The sequence below is a fragment of the Apis florea genome, unplaced genomic scaffold (assembly GCF_048593485.1).
Source record: "Apis florea isolate Af1SG1 unplaced genomic scaffold, ASM4859348v1 contig_3068_pilon, whole genome shotgun sequence".
In the NCBI taxonomy this organism is placed as follows: Eukaryota; Metazoa; Arthropoda; class Insecta; order Hymenoptera; family Apidae; genus Apis; species Apis florea.
The window spans coordinates 1086763-1111679 of NW_028256700.1; the positions used below are offsets into that span (position 1 = coordinate 1086763).

General features: G+C 39.5%; 1 protein-coding gene across 1 annotated transcript in view; it reads left to right on the top strand.

Annotated features, from left to right (window-relative positions):
• Hs3st-A (Heparan sulfate 3-O sulfotransferase-A) overlaps positions 1–19885 on the top strand; it is a 135839-nt gene extending 115954 nt beyond the window's left edge. Inside the window, exons 4-6 of the mRNA XM_003690881.4 lie at positions 5641–5734; positions 13998–14499; positions 16755–19885. Coding sequence (XP_003690929.1) covers positions 5676–5734; positions 13998–14499; positions 16755–17375 — 1182 coding nt within the window. The 5' untranslated portion in view covers positions 5641–5675 and the 3' untranslated portion in view covers positions 17376–19885. The remainder of the gene's footprint in view (positions 1–5640; positions 5735–13997; positions 14500–16754) is intronic.
• The last annotated feature ends 5032 nt before the right edge of the window (positions 19886–24917 follow it).

Here is a 24917-nt window from a genome sequence, read left to right on the forward strand (position 1 = left end):
CTTCCCGCTGATAAAGTCGATTGATCGTGGACGAAAAAACTCGCGTTGCGTGTTGTTCTCCGTTGCATGTCAGGGACGACGGAGAGGAGTGGGGGAAGAGAGAGAGAGCAGTAGAAGGAAAGCAGGAGGAACCGTTCGTGCAAACGGAAGGAATGTCGATGTGTGTTACGTTCGCCCGCGTCGAAACGGCCGTGTACAGCGCTTGTTGTTGTTTCCATTTCACATCGTTAACCTCTTTGTCGTTCGACGTATCGATTCTCTCTCTCGGTTAAGCTTCTTTCTTCTTCCTCCTTCTCCTCCTTCTTCTTCTTTCTTATGCGTGGTGTATGGTATAGTTGAAACGTAGCCGATTAAAAATTTCGCATAAAGTTACTTGCGCTCGTAAAATGCTCGAGTAATATTTATTCGATTATTATAATTTTATGATATTATTGTAATATTAATTATAATATTTATTTGATTATTTTTATTATTATTTACGTTTCGAACGATAGATTGAATCGAAGTTGAACTCGAATCAACTTCACTTCTTATTAAATTTTGCCCATCGTAAGGTAATTAATAAATCATTTTCGTATCGTTGAACGTTCGAAGCACGTTTTTAAGCAAGAAAATTTCAAATGGATCGAAAATTTTTCCTTTTAGCGCCTCGAAGAGGCGTGCTGGGAAGAAACGAACAAGGATAACAAATTAGATCGGAGAAAATTTTTAAGGGGAGAGCGAACATATCGGTTTAACCGACTCGGCTAAGAAATTGTTTTCCGCGGGCTCATCCATCTTGGCCGATTGTAGGCCGACCATTGTTGGCTCCGCCAAAAAGCAACCGAGATCGATTAATCTCGTCGTCGTTTCTTTCGTTATACCGTGGATTGACAAAAATTCGTGGCACGCATCCCTTTCAAAGAGAGGGACGAAATTTCCAGTTTTTCAAAAATTTTTCAAAGCTTTTCGAAGAGACGACGATGGAAGGAAATCTTGATTCCTTTTTTTCCCTCGATGGAAACAGTTTCGAAATTTCGAATTTTTCAAAATAGGTTCTTTTTTTTCCCAGTTTCTCGAAGAGATAAGAACGTCTCTGATCTTCCTTCGCAGAATTTCCAATTTTTCAATGATTTTTTCAGTTTCTTTTCTGAGAGACAATGGAAAGAGAGAAAATCTGTGACACGCATTCCTTTTTTCTCGATCAAAGGAGTTTCGAAATTTCGAATTTTTCTTTTTCTAGTTTCTGGAAGGGATGATAGAATACTCTGATTAAAAAATGTCAACGTTATCGAGGAGAGGATTTATCCTTTGCGAAATTTCGAATTTTTTCAAAGTAAATTTTAACTTTTCTCGAAGAGATGACAGTATGGAAATATCCAAATGATTAAGAATTTTGAATTTTTATAATTATAATATCGGTATTTTGTATAAAAAAAGCAATCAATGACACGCTTTTAAAAATTCAGAAATTTCGAGATTTAAAAGTAGCCTTCCCAATTTTTCGAACGGTTTTTCAACGATATTGCGTGTCGATATCATCGATTAAGAAACAGATATCATCGATTTGCACGATAGAAATCGTTCGCGAAAAGTAAGCAGCCTTTACAATTTTTCCAAAGTTTTCGACGACGTTACGAAGAGAGAGGAGATGAACGCGTTCATCGATGGAATTTTCCACGATGGGCTCGAGGATGGGCTCGTTTGAACGCGACGTTTCGAAAATGGAAACGTTTTAATTGGGACGGTGGATTAACCGCTCACCTTACTCATATACGCGTGAAATTAATTCTCAGATAACTGGCGAGGCTGGCTTTTGCGGTCTCCTCTCCGCGTTCGTTGTTTCCTTTTCTTCCTTCCTTTCGTCGAAAGTGCTCTTCCTCGAAACGTGCAAATGCGATTCCTTCGAAAAATATTGTTTAACAGGCCACTTTGCCAACGAGCCTCCTCGTTTGGCAAAGTCCTTGGTGATGTTGAAAGAAAAAAGAAATAATAATAATAAAATTGAGAATTTTGGAGATAAAAAATGATCAAAATCTATTTTTTCAAATATAGTAGGAGGAGTAAAAACGTGGAAAAGCATGGGCTTATAAAAATGGTTGGGCAACTCGTATCGGATATTTTCAATGGCCGATCCTGCTGCTTTTTCACATTTACGTTGCTGTGAAAAGAGGGGAAAAAAAAAAAAAGAAAGAAAGAAAGAAAAAGTATTCCTTTTTATAGTAATGGAAGCGATGCTCATATCTGATTTTTTTACTCTCTCTCTCTCTCTCTCTCTCTCTCTCTCTCTCTCTCTCTCTCTCTCTCTCTCTCTCTCTCTCTCTCTCTCTCTCTCTCTCTCTCTCTCTCTCTCTCTCTCTCTCTCTCTCTCTCTCTCTCTCTCTCTCTCTCTCTCTCTCTCTCTCTCTCTCTCTCTCTCTCTCTCTCTCTCCTCTCCCTCCCTCCCTCCCTCCCTCCCTCCCTCCCTCCCTCCCTCCCTCCCTCCCTCCCTCCCTCTCCCTCTCCCTCTCCCTCTCCCTCTCCCTCTCCCTCTCCCTCTCCTCTCCCCCTCTCTCTCTCTCTCTCTCCCTCTCCCCCCCTCTCTCTCTCTCTCTCTCTCTCTTTTTCTGGAAAAACTACGTGCCTATAAATTTTCGTATACTTTATCAATGGCTTCTCTAATGGAATAAAACCATTCGGAGAAAATCCGGCCACTCTTTTATCTTTGATATATATATATATGTTCGAACTATTTACACGTGTGTATATATATATATATATATATATATATATCTGATTATTGGAGAGAGGAGAAAAAAGCTCTCGAATAGCCAACGCGTAATTTACCATCGATTTTTGATTCGTCCTGAACGAGTGTAATCGCGTGGAAAGTGTGCGCTTATTCGTGATACGAGAAAATTATTACACCGCAAATACTTCCCCTCTCCTTTATCTCGTTTCCATTGAATTTAACGAACGTTTAACTCTCTTTCTCTCTCTCTCTCTCTCTCTCTTTTTCTCTCTGCTTTTGCATTCCTTCGCAAATATCCTATTCCGATCGTTCGAATTCATAGATTTCACGATCATTCGGTACAATTTATGAAGGAAAATTCTGTCCGACTTTTTCGACTCGATTTCGATATCGAGTCGAATTAACTTTTCCAATTTTTCGAAAGGTATGCGTGAATATCTTTAATTAATAGAAAGAATTCTCCTTAGTTAAAGTTTTAAAATAGTTTTTCAAAGGGATGACGTTATAGGAATATCAATAAATAATAGTTGGAATCTAAAGAGAATAATTCTAGTGATCCCTAGTCTCCTTCTCGATCGAGTAAAAATTCCCTAGATTTAGGAATCACGCGATTCCTAAAAAGATTAAAAAACATGTTTCTCTTTTTTTCAAAACGGCGAAAGACTTGGCGATCGAAAAAAAAGTGGCGAATAAAGATTCGACGTTACAAAAATATCTATAAATAGTCGTTCGAATCTAAAGAAAATAATTCTGGTGATCCCTAGCCTCCTTCTCGATCGACTATAAATCCCTAGATTTAGGAATCACGCGATTAAAAAGATTAAAAAATACGTTTCCCTTTTTTTCGAAACGGAAAGAGACTTGGCAATCGAAAAGAAAAGTGGCGAATAAAGATTCGACGTTATAAGAATATTTATAAATAGTCGTTCGAATCATAAGAAATTAATCCTGGTGATCCCTAGTCTACTCGATTCGACTCGATATAAATTGACAAATCGAATCAAATTAGCTTTTCCAATTTTTCGAAAGAACAACGTTATAGGAATATCCATAAATAGTTATTCGAATCATAGAAATTAAAAGAAATTAATTCTGGTGATCCCTAGCCTCCTTCTATCGACTAGAAATTAGGAATCATGCGAAAGATTAAAGGACAGAAGTAGCGTTTCCCTTTTTTTCGAAACGGAAAGAGACTTGGCGATCGAAAAGAAAAGTGGCGAATAAAGATTCGACGTTACAAAAATATCTATAAATAGTGGTTCGAATCTAGAGAAAATAATTCTGGTGATCCCTAGCCTCCTTCTCGATCGACTATAAATTCCCTAGATTAGGAATCACGCGAAAGATTAAAAGACACGTTTCCCTTTTTTTCGAAACGACGATCAAAAAAATAAAAAGATTCGAAGGGAGGAACATCGATGAAACGGATGGTCGCATCGTTTGCAAACAACGGGAACAATGATCGATAGTCGGCGCGAGCGATGCTCCGTCCAACTTGTGCCCCGCGGATGCACTGCATCTGGTGGATACAACACAATTCTTGCCGATTCCTTCCAAACTGTTCGCATTTTCCGTCTCTTTTCTTCCCCTCTCAAACGCTCGAAGGCGTTAAAACCCCCGTCGATTCCTCGCAAACTTGTCCCCTTTCCTCCTTCCAATACCTCGAAAAGCATCGTCATGTGGACTCGAGCGCCGTTTATCGAGTCGTTTCTCGAGAAAAAGTGAAAAAGCCTCGTGCAAATTAGTTCGAGAGAAAAATTTTCTCGTTTTTCTCGTTTCTGCTATTCGCTATCTTTTCAACTCACATTGGCAAAATACAAAAAGGGCGAGAGGAAGAAAGGAAGAAACGAGTTAAGTCATAAAAGGCTCCTTAAATCGTGCGATCATCCATTCATCCCTAATGTTCGCCATTTTAACCTAAATTTCATCGATTCTCCCTTTTTTATTTTTTTATTTTTTATTTTTCATTTTTCTTCCCCTCCCCCTCCCCCCCCCCCTCCAGTTTCACGGTACGCAATGCGATGAATAGATGAACGAACGAACGAACGAACGAACGAACGAACGATGGATGCACACACAGGAGTTCTCGCGTCAACGGAACGATTAATCGAATTTCGAGGAACGGAACGAACGTCGTTTTTGCACGGGGTTTTGCAAAGACGCACGTATCAAACTAGCAAATTTCATTGCTGTTTTACTCTTTATTTTTTATCTTTTTCTATTTTTCTTTTTTTTTTTTTTTTTTTTTTTCAATTCCTTTGCTCGTTTCATTTTCGAATAGACAGAGAATAGCAATTTGCATGCCTCGTGGTGGTTTGAATATTTTCGAACGAAGCTAGAAACGAAAGTTCGTGCATGGAATTACTCGTTCGACGAACAATTTCCCCCCTCTCTCCTCCCCCTCCTATATTTTCAAGAGATATTCCGAGGAAGAAGAGTTCGATCGCGCTGTTTCGCGCGGAGAGCCCCGTAAATTTATATAAAACTATACTTGATGACAAATTTCCAAGTTTTCCAACGGTCCGTTCAACTCTTGGGGAACAGTTCCAAAAGCAGAGATAGAATGAGAAAAGTTGAAAATTGGTCGCGGCGAATTTTCATTTCTGCAATAACGCGGCCAACTTTCCCCCCTCACGAATCCACTCCTCTCCAAATCGTTTCGCATCCTCCTCGACCCGATATCGCGCCACACCCATTCGCTTCGACCAAATATTTCAACGATTAATCTCACCTTTGATCCCCTTTCGTTCGAGATTTTTCGAGGGAATCGAGGACCGATTTCGATAATTCCTCGGCTCGAACGAGTGCTGCCGCCTCGATTAACAGTTGCAACGATCAAAACATGAACGATTTTTCTCTCTGTCTCCAAACAGATGATTTTTTTGTCCTTACAAATGAACGAGGAAAATTTTAATTTTCTATTCTTGCAGAATCTTTAAGAATGTGAAGAAACAAAGGAACGCAAATGCCCAACCAGGCACGGCCTCGTCGAGAGTGGTCTCCCCAGTCCCCTATACATGTATTGTAAGTACATCCTTAAATTAATATAACTTTTCGACGAAAGTATATATTAGATCGTATTAGATCGTGAAATTTTTGTTGCTCGAAGGGAAAACGAAATACGAGCCATTTTCTATAAATACTCGACCGTCGAATAATTTTATTCTTCAAAAACAACCGTGAAACGAGTACGACGATCGGTTGGTGAAGAAATATCGTCGCGTCCACGATTTGTTTCTCGATCTATTTCAATAGAATGCCGTTGTGTTACGATATCTCCTTGTTTCGAAGAAGAACGACGAATCGTTCTTTTTACGGACCGCCGTAACGACGGTTTCGCCATTCGTTCAGGATTTTCATTGGCGTCGTCTAGCATTCGTCTCTCGTCACAGCTCGTAATTCTATTCGAGAATAGACTCGTGTCGTTTCGAGGTTCGCGCGATGACCACGCTTCGAAGCGCCGCGACTTTCGATCTTTCGCCGGTTGGCGTCGCTTTTTCAATTTCTTCGCTTCGCTCGCTCCACTCGAATGCGCGAAAACCGTCGTTCCAAATACGTCCACGACTCCGCTTTCGTTTTCGATTTATCCTCGTTTAATATGGATTTCGATCCACCTCGGGACTCGTTTTCAAGATTCTCGTTCCTAGACCCGAATTTTCGAAAGCATCGTCGAACGATCCACTCATCGATGGAATCTTCTACTCGAAAGTTAACCTAATATTTTGATACGCTTCGTACGGGAAGAACAATATTCGAAATTCGTTCACCTTTGAGAAAAACAGTTGAACTAATAACGAAAAAGAAGTTATTACAGAAATGAAATGTAGGTTAGGTAAGTAGAGTCAATGACGGTTGATTGTCGTTTGTTCTAAAATTGGCAACTTGATGTGTTACACAATCTAATGTAATTCTTTGTATAACCTTGGCCGTTGCGATTAATTATTTGTTCAATTTTAACTCCTCCTTGAGATTTTAACTCCTCTTCATGGACATTTGTACGTAAATTTAGTTTTTTTCTTAATTAAAATCATCAAGGGAAAAAACAAATTACATCTTTTAATAGTGAAAACGAAAAACTGATAATATTATTCAACTTATCGGTGGAATCTTCCCCTCAAAAACTAACCCAATATTTCGCTTCGACTGCACTCGTACAGGAGTGATATTATACATTCGTTCCCTTCTGAAAAAAAAAGTTAAATTAACGGTTATTGAAAAGTTATTAAAAAAATGAAATATAAAAAAACAAATATAGTGAAAATATGGTGAGCAAAATATAGGTTAAGTATAGTTTACGAGTCGCAATTGATCTTCCTGTAAATATCTATTGACTGTGTACAGGTCGAAGATCGATGCGATTAATTTTATCACGCAACAATTCTCATCTTACCTAGTTTTTCGATTGAATCGTAACCTTAATAAACTTCGACAAAATCATAATTAATTTAAATCTACAAGAAATTCGAGCTTTAATTTAACGCGTTTCGACGAAATTCCCGTCTTCGTTAGAAATCTTTTCGATGGAAAAACTTTTCTCCAAACCTAAATCCATTTAAGTAGGTATATTTTCGAATCGATCGTTAGGTTAAACGAAGAGATCGCACGATCGAAGAAAATCGTGCTGGAAAAAGTTTTGCAGAAGCAAAGCATTAATCCAGAGGGACGAGAGATCGTGGAACATCGCGTGTGGTTAAGCAGCAGGTTCCTCGTATCCGTGGCAAGAAGATCGTCGCGGTTCCTAATTGGGCCAATTCGCGAGATAAGGTCTTGAATTTGAGGGAGCGGAACATGGCGTACGGTCACGAACCGGCCCGACATGGCCGGACGTAATTAAAAGGCGGAGATGTTGCGGCACGAGCACGCGTCGTCCTGAAATTACACTTATCATAACCGCGTCCATCTTGCGCTATGTGGATCGAGAAGCGAGGAAATTGACGGTGGATAAGCTGCACGAAAACATCGATACGGAACGAGTTTTCATTTAACGCGTATAAAAATGTAACGAGATCGGAAAATAGATCGAATTGTTGTTCCTCGAAACTTGAGATAACGATCTTTAAAATAATTATTCGTTAATCGTAACGGGGCAGATCGAATGGAAAGTCGTAAATTAACCCCTCAACGAATAAGAGAAATCGTGGTAAGAAATTTGGGCCAAAAACTGTAAGCCTGACTCTTCTCGTGCCACTTCGTTCGAACCAAACGTAAACAACACAAGCCTAGCTCGACGCGTGACCTTCTTGTTTATTCTGAGTTAGCTAGGACAAGGGATAGAGTTTCTTGTCGTTTTACTTGGAATTTTTTTGCGAAAACGAATTAGGGAAGAAGGGGCGAGACGAAAAACTCTCTCGTATCCCGATTATATTACGTGTTAGTCGCGTTTGGATCATTCGGGCGAAAGTTAACCGCGCGTGGAAATTGCGATTCGGTCGCGATAATACGGTCGATGCGTTTCCAAAGAGGGTTGCCGCCGATTCGAGATAAATATTTGGCGTTGCGCCGAAAACCGAATCCTCTCTTTCTCTGCCTGTGACTTCGCCCAGTCGGCCGGAATCAACCGATCAAAAGAGAGAGAGAGAGAGAGAGAATGCTGCGGCTTTTCCACGCTGTTTATTCTCCCCTCCAATCGGCCGACAACTTATACCAGCCTTCTCCTCGAAAATCTTCGTTTCTTTTTTTTTTTCTTTTTTTCTCTTTCGATTTTCGACTCTTCGACAACCGATCGGATCAATAAATTTGATCAATTTGATCGTTTTAATGAAGGAAAAAGAAAATAATTTTTTTTAATATTGGACGAAAGTATCTCTTCGAAATGGGATTTAGGTGTTAGATTGGGTGAAGTTGAGAAAATTTAAATCATCAAATCGGCTGAGTGACGCGAGATAAAAATTTAATTTTTAGTTTTTTATCTGGTTTATGTCGACAATTGACAATTGAATTAGATTAATAAAAATGACGATCGAATGAAAAATAAAATTTTCTCGCTGTTCGATGCGTTATTTTTTTTTTGTAAATATCAATCCAATTTCGAAGGAACAAATTGCGTTCCTCTAATAAATTCAAAACTTTAATACGCGATAATACGGATATTTAATAAGAGGATAGTCGAGGCAAAAATGCTTTGGCAAAAATTCGTCTCTCGATAAATCAATCACGGGATAATGATAATTCTCTCTTTGTCCCGCCAATGGAATTTATACGATAGAAAAATCTTTAATCTCGTTACGAATCGGCGAATCGTCGAGAGATGTCGCCGCGTAAATTGCACATAAACGCGTCACGAGATTAAAGGATTATAGTCGTGCATAAACATCGCACGTAACGAAACTATCTCGGCCCGAATAAATATTCGGAGGATAAAAGTTACGATTTCTCTTGTGTTTCTAAAAAAGAAAAAAAGAAAAAAAAGCACTCGAAAGTTTTTCTTTATTCTAACGAACAGAGAGCCATTGGTTACTCGCATTCCAATATGGCGGAGAATCTCCATTCATCCGGACTTCCATAACATCGATCAGCCCAAGTTTCGAAAAACGAAGAAAACGAAAAGATATTTTCCTGGAGAGAAAATTTCACGTTCTTATAGAAATTTAATCCCAGATAGAAAAACAAAGAATTTAATTCGACTTTATATTTTTGCGTAATAATTAACGTAACATCTTGGATTAGCATTAAACTATTCTTCTATTTTAGAGGATATTTAAATTGCACAGTTCTCCGAGCGGACGAAAGAGAAACCTATTTTCTTAATCGAAGAATAAGATTCTCTCTCGAAGGGAAACGGAAATTTCATTAAAAAATCGAAAAACAAAAAGTCGACGATATATAAATTCTATTCGTGATAATAAACGTGTACATCTTGGAAAGCGTCGATCTATCGCTTCGATATCGTAGAAACGTCTGTTTCAGAGGATCGTATATATAAATTGCACATCTCTCCGAGAACTGGACGAGAAATCTAGTTTGTGATCGAAGAATAAGGTTTCCTCTCTCCGGATGTCGGGCCGAGGATATATTTTTCACCGTATATCGCTACATCTTTTTCCCGGCCGTAGGAAATCGATGATGATGCGCGATACGCGGGAAACGATACGATCGCGAAAAAAAAGAAAAAAACGTTCGCTATTCTTGCACCGAGTCGAAAAGTTTTTCGTCTCCTTTTTAAATTTATTCCGGTTGTAAAAACGAAACTTCCCTCCCCCTCGTCCCTTCTTCCCTCCTCAGAGACTTCATTAACCGTCTTTATTTAGAAACTTGAGAGAAACGCGCTTCTTTCCCCCATCTCTCGGAGAGAGATTAAGATACGCGAGCAACGCGTTAATTCCTTCCTTCCCGTTTCGTCCATCGTACTCGTCCTCGCAGTTGGAAACATTTTCGACCGTTCGCTTGGGACCTATGAAATTCTCTAAATGGCCGTCGTCGCTTCGAACAATGGATCGCCATTTCTTCACGACGAATCTCCCTCTCTGTGTGTGCTGCGTGCGCACGTGCCAGAGTGCGTGTGAGTGAGCGAGCGAATGAGTGAGTGAGTGAGTGAGCGAGTGAGCGAGCAAGCGAGCGTGTTAACCGTCAACGAGTCGGTTGAGTGGCCGCAACCGCGTCGGTGGCAAGGATAAGAAAAGCGGAAGCGCGCCGATTAGACAAAACGAATATAAATAACGGATATCCAGAAAGAACACGTGCGTTATATTTCGATATATAACGTAACGTTTCCTCTTTCCATCTCCCCGTTTCGATATTTATTTCATCCTTTCCTCCGGCGTTGGCTGTCCACCGCTGAAGAATCTTCGTTCCCAGGCCTTTGTCCCAGAAAACTTTTGAAAGAGGATATTTTTTCGAAAAAATATGTGACGCGAATTCTATTCGATTATCAATTTTCTCGGCGGATACGTGTTATTTAACGTTTCGACGAAACTGGAAGGGAATTTGGTATGGATATTTAATTGGAAGAATATGGTGACTCGACGCGGGAAGGAAGCGGAAAGAAGAATTGTTTTTCGCGCGATTATCTTTATCCGGATAGGGCTGTCTTTGTTGATAAGTCGAGAACAACGTCGATTTCCAGTTTCCAGATGTTGTATCCCTGGTAAATCCGTTTTTCAGTTTAAGTTTTCTCGATCACACTGACCAACTTTTATCATTTTGCGCTCGTGATGATTTGATTAATCTCGCTTAACAAAAACTCTCGTATCGCGTATGACTCTGTACGACAATTGATGTCAGCGTTTCCGACCCGATTCCTCTTATCTGCTCCTACATTTCGCTCCTCCCGAAAAATCGTCCGGATGATGCATGCTCGCTTCCTCGTTCGATGCGTTCAGTGTATCGACGATAATGCTCGGCCGCGCTCGGGATCGCGACTCGTCGTTGTTCGTCTCTTTCCAAGATCGAGAGAGGACGAGTCGAATTTAATTATTTATACGGTTACTTCTCGATTCGTCGATTTTCGAGAGGTGGCTTTAAAACTAAACATCGATTACGGCGATTTGGAAATTGGTCGCAGCTGGATCTTCGTAAGAGACTTTTTTTCGACTTCGATCAAGCGTACGTGCGATAAAGGTATTCTCTGCCTTATCGATCGATTTCTCTCTTCTTTCCTTCTTTAACCCAATTTTGCTCGAGCGGAAAATCAATATTTCGGTTCGATTTCAACTGGAAATGGTCGATCGTCCAGGCAGAGGATATTTTTGTTGCGTTTATCGCATCGAGTGGCCTCTCGTCTCGATATTTGTATTCTTTTATCCCATTTCCTTTCCCATAAACGAAAGATCCATCGAGATGAGGTGGTGAAGCAAATTTCGAGAGATCCTAATTTTCCTACCATCCCCACTCCTCTCCTCTGCATCGACTCGAGGGGAAGGAGTAGTTGCACAACGCGAACGCGTGTTATTGAATCGCGGTTACGACGGCGTAATGGAGTTGGTCGCGAGTTCCGCTTATTTCGGTCGCGTTTCAATTACGAGATGCTTCAACTCCTGATGAAATCCTGAATTTTCCATTTAAATCCCCGGGCGGAGAGAAATCCTCGAGTCGAGACGCGTGCTCGATCGGTAAGAAAGGCGTTAATAGTTCGGCCAAGCGTTGGAAAGAGTGGATTGTGGGCGGTGAATTAAGGCGAAGGTGTAGTGGTGACGATCTGGTAACAGAAGAATCTGTTGTGTGTGGAAAGTGATAACGCAAAATAGGTTCGATCGATGTGCTGTTTCGCAAAAATAACCATTCTTACGATTATTTGATTCTTCTAGTGCTCTAAGATATTCTTAACATGTAGATCGTCATTTAGATATAAGAATATCCCTGTCTCGATTGAATATTTCCAAAGAAGAATTTCCATATACATCATCGTTTAATACTCGTTAATCATCTCAGAAATAACTGTTTCGGGTGCTGCAAAATATTCTTAATACGTTGTAGATTGTGTCATTTAGAGAGAAACTGTAATAAAAATATTCCTGCCTCGATCATATTTCCAAACATAGAAGAATTGAATGTACAAACTTTAAAGTTTTCGATTTTCGACTTGTTGAATGGCCTGATTCGATCATTCATATCTGACGATTATAATATTTTTAATACTCGTTAATCGTTTTAATACATCGTGTCGTTTAGAGAGAAACTGTATAAAATAACAATATCGATTAATTTTGAACGTTTCACATTTCCAAAGATACGAATAATTGAATATACAGACTTGGCAAAATTAACCATTCGTACCTTACGATTATTTAATACTCGTTAATCATCTCAGGAATAACTCTTTCTGTAAGATATTCTTAACACGTTGTAGATCGTGTCATTTAAGGAGAAACGATCGATTTCGAACGTTTCATGTTTGCAAAGATCCTCGAAGGCTTGTTGAATGGACGAATAAAATTATTCTTGGCTTTCGATCAATCGTATCCTAATACTCGTTCATCATCTCGAGGATAACTTCCAAAAAATATTGAAAGATATAACGCGTTGCCGAGAATTATTGTCATTTAGAGAAAAACGATCCTGGCGTTCGACCAATAAAAACGACTCTCTCTCGAACGTTTCGTATATTTCCAAAGAATTGTACACAAATTTCGTAAAATTAACGTTTCAATTTTCGACTCGTTGAATGGCTCGATAAATTATTCTTATGGCTTTCGATCGCTCGTATCTAATTAATCGTCTCATAGATAAATTTCACATAGTGTAAAATATTTTTAATACGTTGCGAATTGTGAGAATCGTTGTCATTTTTTTTTTTTTTTTTAGAGAAAAATTATACATAATAAAAATATCCTCGATCGATTTTTCGAAGTGTTTTCCAAAGATACGAAGAATTGTACACAAATTTCGTAAAATTAACGTTTCAATTTTCGACTCGTTGAATGGCTCGATAAATTATTCTTATGACTTTCGATCGCTCGTATCTAACGATTATTTAATATACTCGTCTCATAGATAATTTTCAGATGGTGTAAAATATACGTTGCAAAGAATTATTTTCATTTAGGGAGAAACTATATAATGAAAATCTTCTGCCTCGTTTCAAATTTCGGTAAATTATTCTTTCGATTATTCGTTAAGACATCCTTAACGCGTTGCGGATCATAATTCCAAAGACACAGAAATAATTGAATATACCCAGCAGACATTGTTAAATAAACTTAACGTTTCAATTTTCTGGTTGAATGGGCCGATAAATTGTTCTTAGATCGCTCGTATCCAACGATTACTTAATACTCTTAGTTAATCGTCTCGATAACTTCCAGATGGCATAAGGTATATCGCGTTGCGGATCGTGAGAATTGTTGTCGTTCAGGGAGAAACGATCCTGGCGCTCGACCAATGAAAATATCCTCTGCGAATTTTACGGACTCTTGCCTCGATCGATTTCGAATATATTTCATATCGTGCCAATACGTGTGATTAGTTGGCTGGAAAAATTCCACGTAGCTCCTCCTTCCTTCCAACCCAATTCTCCCTTACTTTAATTTTTGACTCATCGGATGATACCCGATAAATTATCTTTTCCATCCACTCGACAATCCTTTCGTGTCCATCTTATTAATCGTCCGTGATATCGTTACTTTTTCAAGATGTATTACGAACAGATTCAAAATTAAATTTTTCTTTCTAACGAATTTGATTTCTTTTTAATAAAATAAATAATACAAAAAATTTAACAAGATCGATTGTACCTTGCAGCCCGTTTAATTTTATTCATCCTCCTGAAAAACGTTCTTTTTCTCCTAAAAGAAAAAAAAAAAAAAAAACAATTTCCGTACGATAGAGGAGAAATAAATGGAATGGTTTGCAGGTGGATGGCCCGCTCTGCCATGAGGCCGGCCGAGGGCGACACAACGGACTGCATCCTTGTTGTTGGTATATCGAGACCGAAAATGGCCGCCGCCTTTCTAACCGTCGTCCTTCTCTCCCTCTTCCTCACCTTCCACATCCTGTACGATAGCGCGGTGTACAGTCTTCACGCGGCCTCGGCCGTGGAGGGGCGCGCGGTCGAGCTGGTGTCCCAGGTCCGCGCCACGCCCCCCCTCCTCTTCTCCAGCAAGGTCCATTTCCCGCGCACCAGCCGCCATCTACCTCAGGCGATCATAATCGGGGTGAGGAAGTGCGGGACCAGGGCCCTCCTCGAGATGCTGTTCCTCCATCCCCAGATACAGAAGGCGGCCGGCGAGGTCCACTTCTTCGACCGAGACGACAATTACGGGAAGGGGCTCGAGTGGTATCGAAGGAAGATGCCTTATTCGTTCAGGGGCCAGATCACCATCGAGAAGAGTCCCAGTTACTTCGTCACGCCGGAGGTGGGTGGACTCGAACCAATTGGCTTCACACGAATAACTTAATAATTGTGATTTTTCTCTCTCGTCTCTGTATGTTTACTCACGTTTTCGTTATATTTCCAATTCGTTGATAAATCGTACGAATAAAATAAGATATTGGCGTCGAACGGTTTCATTCGTATCGTTATACCGGTTCGAATAATTGTTTCCATGTATAACAAACCATACGTTAAAATTTTAAATCATATTTTTAGATTAAACAAAAACACGCAGGTGCTATTTAGATAGATTACATCGAATATAATTTATAGGATGGCAACAAAGTATTGGGAAGAAGAAAAATTAGATTTAAACATTACAAATTATTTTAAAAATTGTAACATCGAGTCTTGCCACACTCGACACACTCATCCTAAAGGAAGAAGGAGGAATAGTTCGTCCTCTTTCGTTATATTTAACGATACATCTCGTTTATAAAAAGAAAAACATTTTTTGTATAAAAGTAGTCGCGTACGTTCGAGTATAAAAATTAGTAGAAGAAATTTTATTAAGGCTTTATTAAGTAATTTCCGTTCGGAACGATTCATTTCCTGAGATATCTAATAAATAGAGAAAACCTTACTCTAATATAATCGCCGCGTTCCACGAACACACTTTTGCTTTTAACGTTACCGCTATACAACACGCGACTCGCGTTTAACCGCAATTTCCAAACGTAAACACCGTGTCCCGCGAAATTATGAGTATATCGGATAGGAGTGGGGGAGAATATTATCGCGCGATACAGTCGACACCGTGCAGATGGCGACGACACGCGTCTTGTTGCGCATCGATCAATTCAACCGTAATTATTCTTCGGTTACTTCGTTTTCGAAAGTCGAACGATGGAAGAAGCTAACAAAAATTATTTTATTTCCATTGATTTTGGGATTGTATGAGGAAAGAAGATTTAATTTTTAAGGAAAGATGGCGACGACACGCGTCTTGTTGCGCATCGACCAATTCAACCGTAATTATTCTTCGGTTATTTCGTTTTCGAAAGTTGAAAACGATGAAAGGAAGAGAAAAATTATTTTATTTCCATTGGTTTTGGGATTGTACGAGGAGAGAAGATTTAATTTTTACGGAAAACGTTATTACGCTTTTTGTCATAATTTATTACGTTTCGTTGAAAACGTGTACGGCGTAAAAATACGATGGAATGTATAGAAGGAAGAATTAACATCGAGTTTAGTAAGATAAGAATAAAAATAACGTACAAATTTTATTATTACGTGATTCGAAAAGCGTTGAGTAATATCGCGCGAAATATCTGGCAGGCAATCAAACTTAGAAAACGTTTCGAATTTGTATAAACGAAGGATAAATTGAACCTCGAGAATTGAAGATGGTATTTTAAAAGAAATGTTTATTAAAAGAAAAAGTTGTGCTATTCTAGAAAAACGATGAAACTGAAAGTTATAAAATGAAAGAAGCACTGTGAGAAGATATGCTGTATATCTATCGTAAGATTGAAAGGAATATAAAAATTACCAACTAAAATTACGAATATTATTATATATATAAGATATATATATGGATTAAAATTAATCCATAAATATCCATGGCTAGATTAAAGAATCCATTCTGCCTGTACATATCATGGACGATCGTAAACGTTAAAATTAATTTTGATATAGTTTTGCAAAGTTTTTGCGAATCAAATATGGCACAATAAAATAGAATAGAAAGTGGAACGTGTAAAAAATCATCGACAAATCGTTACATCGTTTCTAATACGAAGTAATTACTTAACGTTAACTTTAATTTATGAAAAAAAAAACTTTCCATTATGAAATTGAAATTTAAACGCTCCTTAACTATTGAAATGTGACCGATCAGTTATCGATTAGTTCATTTCGTTTAATCTATAAAAAGAAAAAATTAAAAATTTTAATACATGGTTATTATTTATAGATTACATCGAAACAATTATTTTTTACAAATTTGAAAATGAATTTTTAAAAAAAATTTATCAATACTTTATATAACGATTTAAATTAAAATAAATGTTTCGAAGTTGAAATTTAAATGTTTCGTAACTGTTGAAACGTGACCGATCTATTATCGATTAATTCTCTACAAAACATTTTATTTTAAAAATAGGATTTAAAATTTGTACAACTTTTCACACGTTATTTTTTTACAAAATTACGTCAAAACATTTATATCGAGGATACGTAACAAACCTCCTTTCCCCCAAAATCCACTCCAATCATTTCTTTTTTACGCACCAGGTACCGGAAAGAATTCGAGCGATGAACGCGAGCGTGAAGCTGTTGCTGATAGTGCGGGAGCCAGTGACCAGAGCGATATCCGATTACACCCAGCTTCGAACTCACGCGGCTACCGCATCGACGATGACGAACGGCACGCCTCGAACCGTGCAACAACAGCAGCAACAACAGCAACAGCAGCAGCAGCAACAACAATTGGCGCGTAGCTTCGAGGAATTAGTGATACGGGCGGACGGTAGCATCAACGAGTCGTACAGGCCGGTTGCCATCTCCTTGTACCACACGTATATGCACAGGTGGCTCGAGGTGTTCTCCAGAGATCAGATCCTGATAGTGAACGGCGACCAGCTGATCGAGGACCCGGTTCCCCAGTTGCGCAGGATCGAGAACTTCCTAGGACTGGAGCCGCGGATAGGCAGGCACAACTTCTACTTCAACCACACGAAAGGTTTCTACTGCCTTCGGAACGAGACGTCGGAGAAGTGTTTGAAGGAGAGCAAGGGAAGGCGGCACCCCCGAGTCAGCCCCGTGGTGGTGACCAAGCTGAGGAGGTTCTTCAACGAGCACAATCAACGATTCTACGAGCTCGTGGGGGAGGACCTCGGCTGGCCCGAGGAATAACCATCGTAGAGATGGTGGGCTCGATACTTGTATCGTATCGTCGTGGTCGCCACCGCGCCGAGCCCAAATCTTTCGCCCCCGGTTGTTCCGCGAAGAATTAACCCTCTCTTTCTTTTTTTAATCTCGACGAACGATGAAATCTCTACCTCGATTCGAGTCACGAAGATTCCTCGAGAAGAAAGGAAGATTGGAGAAAGGAGTTTGTTTAAAATTGGTTGGAAAAGGAAAACCGAGAAAAGGGAAAGAAGATATGTTCGTGATCCTTGGAATCGAAGAAGGAATATTCTTCAAGAGGGAAGAGTCGAGCCACTTTCGACTCGAGAAATTAAAATTATAACTTATCTGAAAATCTTTTTTTCTTTTTTTTTTTTTTTGGTGAACGTTACGAGATTCTTCGGGAACTTCTGATGGCGCTTTTCGTCGTGGGAAGGAACTAAGGCTGATCAAGATAAGTACCTTTTATATTCTATTCAGATTGGCAGGTCAACATCGAAAACGCACGGGTAACGCGATCGATGACGTAAGGAGTAAGCGACAATGTGCTCGAATTTTTAAAAAAATAGAATACATTCTTCTCTTTCAATTTTACTTCTCGAATCAAACTTCCTTAACCGTTTCATACGTTATTCTTGTTCGAAAAGAATAAGAAATTATTGCACGCGTTTCGCGTTCGTCAAAGCAAATTAATTCGTTCGACGACAAAGGAATCGAAGGAAGAACGGATGAAATGGTAAACAGAAACACGATACGTTTTTCTCGAATCGCCCTCCTCTCGAAGCCGTTAAATCGAGTGGATGCAATTTAATGGATTACCGGACTCCTCGTGTTCGCGTCCTTGCGTGCTAATTGCTTCGATCGATGCATCGGTATTTTCGATCGAGAAAAGTTTCGTTCAACGGCTTACCGTCTCTACGCTACGAAGACGATACGCTATTGAATTTGTTACACCGCGGTTTTTCGGTTTTTGGTTGCTAGAAAATTCGACAGAATAAGAAACGTTATTCTTCGTTTAAAACGAGCGAAAAGTCCGAGCGAAATAGTAGTAGAGGCTTATCTTATCTTATTTTATGATGCCCGTTTGATGGCTCGTCGACCAATGGCAGATCAGCATTCGACGGTTGTGTTTCGGTGGTTAATCTTTATTACATTTAACTGACTTTCAAATACAAATTCTTTCTTTTCGCCATAATTATGAAACTATATTCGGACGAGACTATATTCAACCATCGAGACGATACTATTATTAACAGTGGAACGCTGATCAGGCAACGTTGACAAAAGCTTTAAACTTTGTTTGACTCTCGAATCGAGTCGATCTCAGGGAAGAAACAAATACAATTGCATCAAGACGAAACGTGCACGGTATAATTCATCGATCGAAAAAAACATTTACTTCGATGCGTAAATAATCAGTCTAGAAAAGACTGATGTAACGAATAACGAAATCAAAAATCACGCGATACAATATATATCCAAAAAAAAGAAATTAGATCTATATTACAATATTTTGATAATTCGTCAAAGAGAAAAAACACGTTACCTCTCGCCTAAAATTAACAACTCAAAGATCGATCGAACGAACAAAACCTCGCGCAATAGAGACGCACGCGAAACGAGCACGGGATCCCTCTCTTTCCATCGTTCTCTCGTGACACGAACCGATGAAACACCGCGTTCGATGGACACCAGCCGATTAACCACTTAGACACGATACGAAGTGGGGAGGGTCGATCGAAGATGGTAACGAGGGAGGAGAGAAGAAATGGAAAGAATCGTGAAAAGAATCGATCGAGGCAAAAATCCCTTGGTTGGGACGATAATCGATCCTCGATACCGGCCACGTGCCACGAGAGAGAGAGAGGGAGGGTGGTCGGTCAGAGGGCCGGACGTCTGTCGATTCTCGTGGCTGAACGAATTCGAGCACATTGTACGCCGCCGGCTCGTTATTTAGGTCGATCGATCTCCGGTAAGAGAGCGCCGCAATGATCCATCGATGGTGTGTGTTACCCGTTGCCTCCGCGTGGCTGCGAACCAAGGCACGTCTCGTTCCATCCTACCGTATCTACAAAATGTACACACACACACACACACACACACACACACACACACACACACACACACACACACACACACACACACACACACACACACACACACACACACACACACACACACACACACACACACGCACACACACACGTACACGTACATGACACGAAGATACACCGGACAGGAAAGGGAAAGACAGATTACCACGGGTGGAACGGATGGAAGAATTAAGTTGAAGCAAATAATTTGCCTAAGGTATATATTTCCATATTTCGCCTTATCCTGTTCGAGTGAGATCGAAAAGAATAGAAGTAGAACTAACTTCGAGTAATTCGAGAAAAAAACTCGCAGATTTCTTCTCCCGATTATTTTTGTATTTTTTCCGTTCCACCCTGACGTGTGACGAATAAGAAGAAAATACGCGAAAGAGAAGACGCTCGTTCACAGTAAGAAATAATACGCCGGCCAAAAAGAAAAAAAAAAAGAAAAAAAAAGTAGGCGAGAGTCGGCGAGGGAACCGATCCCTCGGTTTTTTCACCGAGAGGAAACGGAGGGAGGGAGGGAGGGGGGGTGGGAACCGAGGTCGCGTCCCGCGCGATCCCCGCCGCACATGGATCACATTGGTCCGTGAGTACATACATATCGCGTAGGTTAACTAGTTGGTAAATACAATAAATATTACAGAAGAATTTAATATTTTTATAATCCACATTGGAAGTTGTTATATACGAGTCGTTATATTAAGCTTATCGTGTACAGGGGGAGAAAAGCCACACTCTGTCTGTGTGTATATATATATATAAAATATAATATAAAAATATCGGGAACGAGGGCTGCTCTGTGATCCTTCGATTCGGTACTCGTGTTTTTTTTCTTTTTTTTTTTTTTTTTTTTTGCGCGTTTGACAGGGATGGGGAGAAAAGAAAGATAACCGTCGCAATTTCTCCTTCTCGAAAGATGCACGACTTACGGCTGATGGTTCGAGGAGAATTGAAATTGAATCGAAATTAAATCGTCCGATCTTGGCGGATCTAGGCGCTTCGATTAGGACGTAAGCACGAAACGGATACATATCAGGAAAATGTGATAAAAGCGGCATAATACGACTTTTTTATATCTCGTGTAAAATATTAGAAGTAATATTAAAAATCGTATACTAAAATCCAGTTTCAAATTTTATCCGAAAAACGGACAGACGAGAAGCGCGATACGCTTTATCGTTGGTTTACGACAGAAATAATTTTTCTATTTCAACTTCTTCCTTTTTAATCGAGAAAATCTTTAAAAGATTCGTGCGTAGGAAAGGCAAAGGTAACAATCGACGTTATAAATGTCTCTCTTGTGTTTTCCATTCGAGTCACCGCAACGGATCTTACATCCTATGTAAACTGTATTTTTATATCCGACGAGATTGAGATGAAATAGAAACGGTATATATATATATAAAAGGGAGATAAAAGTTGAGAATAAAATTGATCGTTTGTGGCGCGTGTTGGATGTTCCGTCAGGGATGGTTGACGACTGATCTCAGATGCGTGTAATAGGTAGGAGAAAATTGCTCTCGAGGAATCCTCCAATACGTTCTCAGTCCTTGCCGTCCATTTGTAGAAAATTCGCGACGAAAATAGAACTTTATGTTGGATTTTGATTTTTGGCGAAGATGGTTTCTCGGTTTTACTTTAAACATTTCCTACTTTTTCGTTGCATACGATATTTCTATCGAATGGAAAACGAGCACTGGTGGATTGAAAAATTAATTGATTGAAATTTTGAAATGCTGGAATAATATTTATTCCATTAGGTCCATATGAAATTTTTGTTGATCGGAAGGAAAAACAATTATTTTCCCCCAATCGACCATATTCCATTTTTTATAAATTCTCGAGCGTCGAATATTTTTTTTTTTTAAACAACTGTGAAACGAGTGCGACGATTGGTTGGTGAAATATTGTCGCGTCACGGAAGAATAGGTCCGCGACTTGTTTCTCGATCCATTTCTCGACGGTGGGATGTTGCTGTATTACGATATCTCCTTGTTTCGAAGAACGACGAACCGCTGTAACGACGGTTTTGTCATTCGTTCAGGATTTTCATTGGCGTCCGACCATCGTCTAGCATTCGTCTCTCGTCACAGCTCGTAATTCTATTCGAGAACGGACTCATGTCGTTTAGAGTTTCGCGCGATGACCACGCTTCGAAGCGTCGCCACTTTCGATCCTCCGCCGATTGGCGTTGCTACCCATTTTTTCAGTTTCTTCGCTTCACTCGCTTCGCTCGAACGCGCGAAGATCATCGTCCGCAACTCTGCCTCCACTTTCGCTTTCGATTTATCCTCGTTTAATATGGATTTCGGTTTACTTCAGGGCTCGTTTTCAAGATTCTCGTTCCCAGACTCAAATTTTTGAAACCACCGTCGAACGGTCCTCTCATCGATAGAATCTTCTGGAAAGCTAACCTAATATTTCTATACGTTTCGGCTGTACTCGTACGGGAACAATATTCTAAATTCGTTTACTTTTGAAAAAACGAGTTAACGAAAAAGAAGTCTTTATACAATCTTAATCGTTGCAGTTAATTATTTGTTCAAATGAGATTTTAACTCCTCTTCATGGCGTTTATACGTGCATTTAGTTTTTTTTTTTTTTTTAATTATCAAGTAAGAAGAAAAAATTTTATCTTTTAATAGTGAAAAAAATGAATTATCGAATAATAAATTATTCAACTTATCGAAGCAACTTTCTTCTTTCCATGTCCTGGGACGAGAAATACACATTTCGTGGGAGAATAATTTAAAAATTCATTTTGACAATTAAAGTAATCTCTCGTTTCGTTCGATTCTTGTTTTGGCAGCGCGCGGACAATCGCTATAAATTTGCAATTTAAATGGAAAAAAACATTTCGGCCGTTCATTAAACTCGACGCCTTTTTGGGCCGGCGCCGCCGTATGGCGAAATTACATCCGAGAACTCGTTTCCATGGCGGAGGAAGGAAAAGTTAAACCGAGAAGCCTTGGGAAAATCCGTCATTTGTCTCCGTTCCCACAGCTCGTCGTAAAAGTCCTATTAGAGGGAGAAAGCCACTATATGCTAATAAAAATTCTTCCTCCCTAACAAAAAAATATATCGTGCACTCTGTCGTGAAGAAAGCGAATTGATCCAACCACCTGATGTTTAGGAGAGCATCACGCGTGCATAAATATTAATTGATAATTAATCTCGAATCAATTAATCTTCCCCTTTTGATGAAAATCTCTTTGAAAGCGAGCACGAAAGGATCCTCGAGGGTTTTAATCGAACGATCATTTACTCACGAGGCGTGGAATATAGAGAGAATTCGCGAATAAGCCTTTGATCCTGATCGAGATATTCTCCAAACATGAAGGTAATATAACGTGAAATTGTATTTTTCCTCCCACTTCTTAATAACTGCAAAAAGTACACAACCAAGTTTCCGACCAAGTTTTGAAAAAGTGGAAAAAAAAGAAGAACAAAAAAAACATCCGCTTTCCATTGGTTCACGTTCGTTTGTTAAACGCGAAACGATAGAAAAAAGTGATTTTCGTTACGCCCGTTAATCCTTCGTATTACGGATTATATTTGATGTTAAATTAAAAGTAGGTGGTATTTGTTTGAAAAAAATAAATAAATAAATAAATAGAACGCGCGAATAAAACGGCGTTTATTTATAAATCTATAACGTCAAAAGTGGAAGCTGTCAGCGGAGAAAATAAAATAAGTGAAATATTACAGTTCACCTCTCGGTTTTCAGTTTTATACAGACGCGCGCGCGCGCGCGTTAACTTTGGATTCGCGTTTATAACCGTGTACCGTGCGTGTGAATTTTCACTTGAAAAATTAGCATCAATTTGTAACTCGGAAAGAGGGAGAAGGGAAAAAACAAAATATTCTGTCCGAACAATAATTTAAAATTTTCTGCAAAATTCTCAATATTATTATCGAACGAACGCGAACAAATTACACTCGTGCACAAGAATGTAATCTTAAAATTTTAGATCGATATATAATAAAGCGTTGTATCGAATGATACGATATTTAGAAACGATATTTGTTTATCCTTCTTCGAAAATTGACCGATTGATATGACGGAGAGGAATATTGAAAACGAGATGCGTAATTTATCTTAATAAATCTATCGTACGTATTGTCGAGATTAAATAACAAAGTTTTCCCCTTGTTTTCGTTAAAACTCGCACTTGATAAAACGATTTATCGATGTTGGATGGTATTTACGCGTAAATACAATACGGATTGTTGTATAGTATGGTGTAACGATGTGTGTTGTACGCGAAGGATATCCGAAAGTTGGAGAGATGGGTGAAGTAGCTTTCGGGAATCTTATCTCGATATTTAATCTTTACGATGTTACCTTTGCCATGGTATTTCAAATATCGAAGAGAGAAGAGAAGAAGAACCGTTTTAACCGTTGGAGAATATCCAAAATTTCTTTACCTTCGAACATTGTGCGGGAAAGGAAAGCAAGCTGAGTGAAATAAACGTACGAGACGAACATCTATAAATCCGACGATGGAACATTTCGATCGAGAAAATTTATTTCTTCGTATTTAAAAATTTATTAAAAAATTTTTTCTCTTTTTTTTTTTTTTTTAAATTAATCTAGAGCAACGTAGAGCCATGTATCGTAAAATCTTACGATCGTGAAAGGTCTCGTAACGAAGGGAAAAGAGACCCTCGCCCACGTTTTGTCGTTATTTTAAAATTCATAGTTCCGGTAGTTGCGCGCCAACTGGTGGACGATGACGCGAAAAAACCAATCACGCGAGTGAAATTCAACGAGCAAATCCCCCTCCCGTTCTCTAATTCATCGAATCTATCCATCCGCGTGGATTAGACGGTATCGGCGTTATTCTCGGCGCGTGTTAATTTCGTGGAAGGAGGAAAGAAAAGGAGGGGGAGGGCAAAAAGGTACAAAACAAGCGTTTCCCTCGCAAGCGTAAGGCAAAGAGACAGGCCATAAATAATCCGCTTTGCGGCGGCGGTGAGTCGTGCATCCGCGGAGGTTCGCCGTGAAAAGTGCAGCTTGCATCGATGCGCCCTGTTATTCCTGTGCGATAAATACTCTTTCTCTCTCTTCCTCCCCGCGCCCGGGGAGAGGAAATTAAATTCCGATCACAGAGCGGTCGATCGTAATCTAGAGAAGATTGGGGGAGGGGGGAGAGGGAAATTTCAACTCGTGAATATTTCGCGCCGGTGATTTCGCCGATGTTCTCGAGGCCTCGAAGCGAAAATCGCGTCGATTTCCCTCGCCGCTGCGTCGAGAGAAGGGAGAATATATGAGATATATGAGATATAATGATAATAATCATCCCCGTTACTGTTCGATCCATCGTTTGAATCTCGCGGCCGCGTATCCGTCGATAACGAAGGGACGACGTTTCATCGACTGCACGATACGAGAGATAGCATATAAACGCATACATATCAAAAAGTGTGATATAAACAAGTTTTTTGTAAC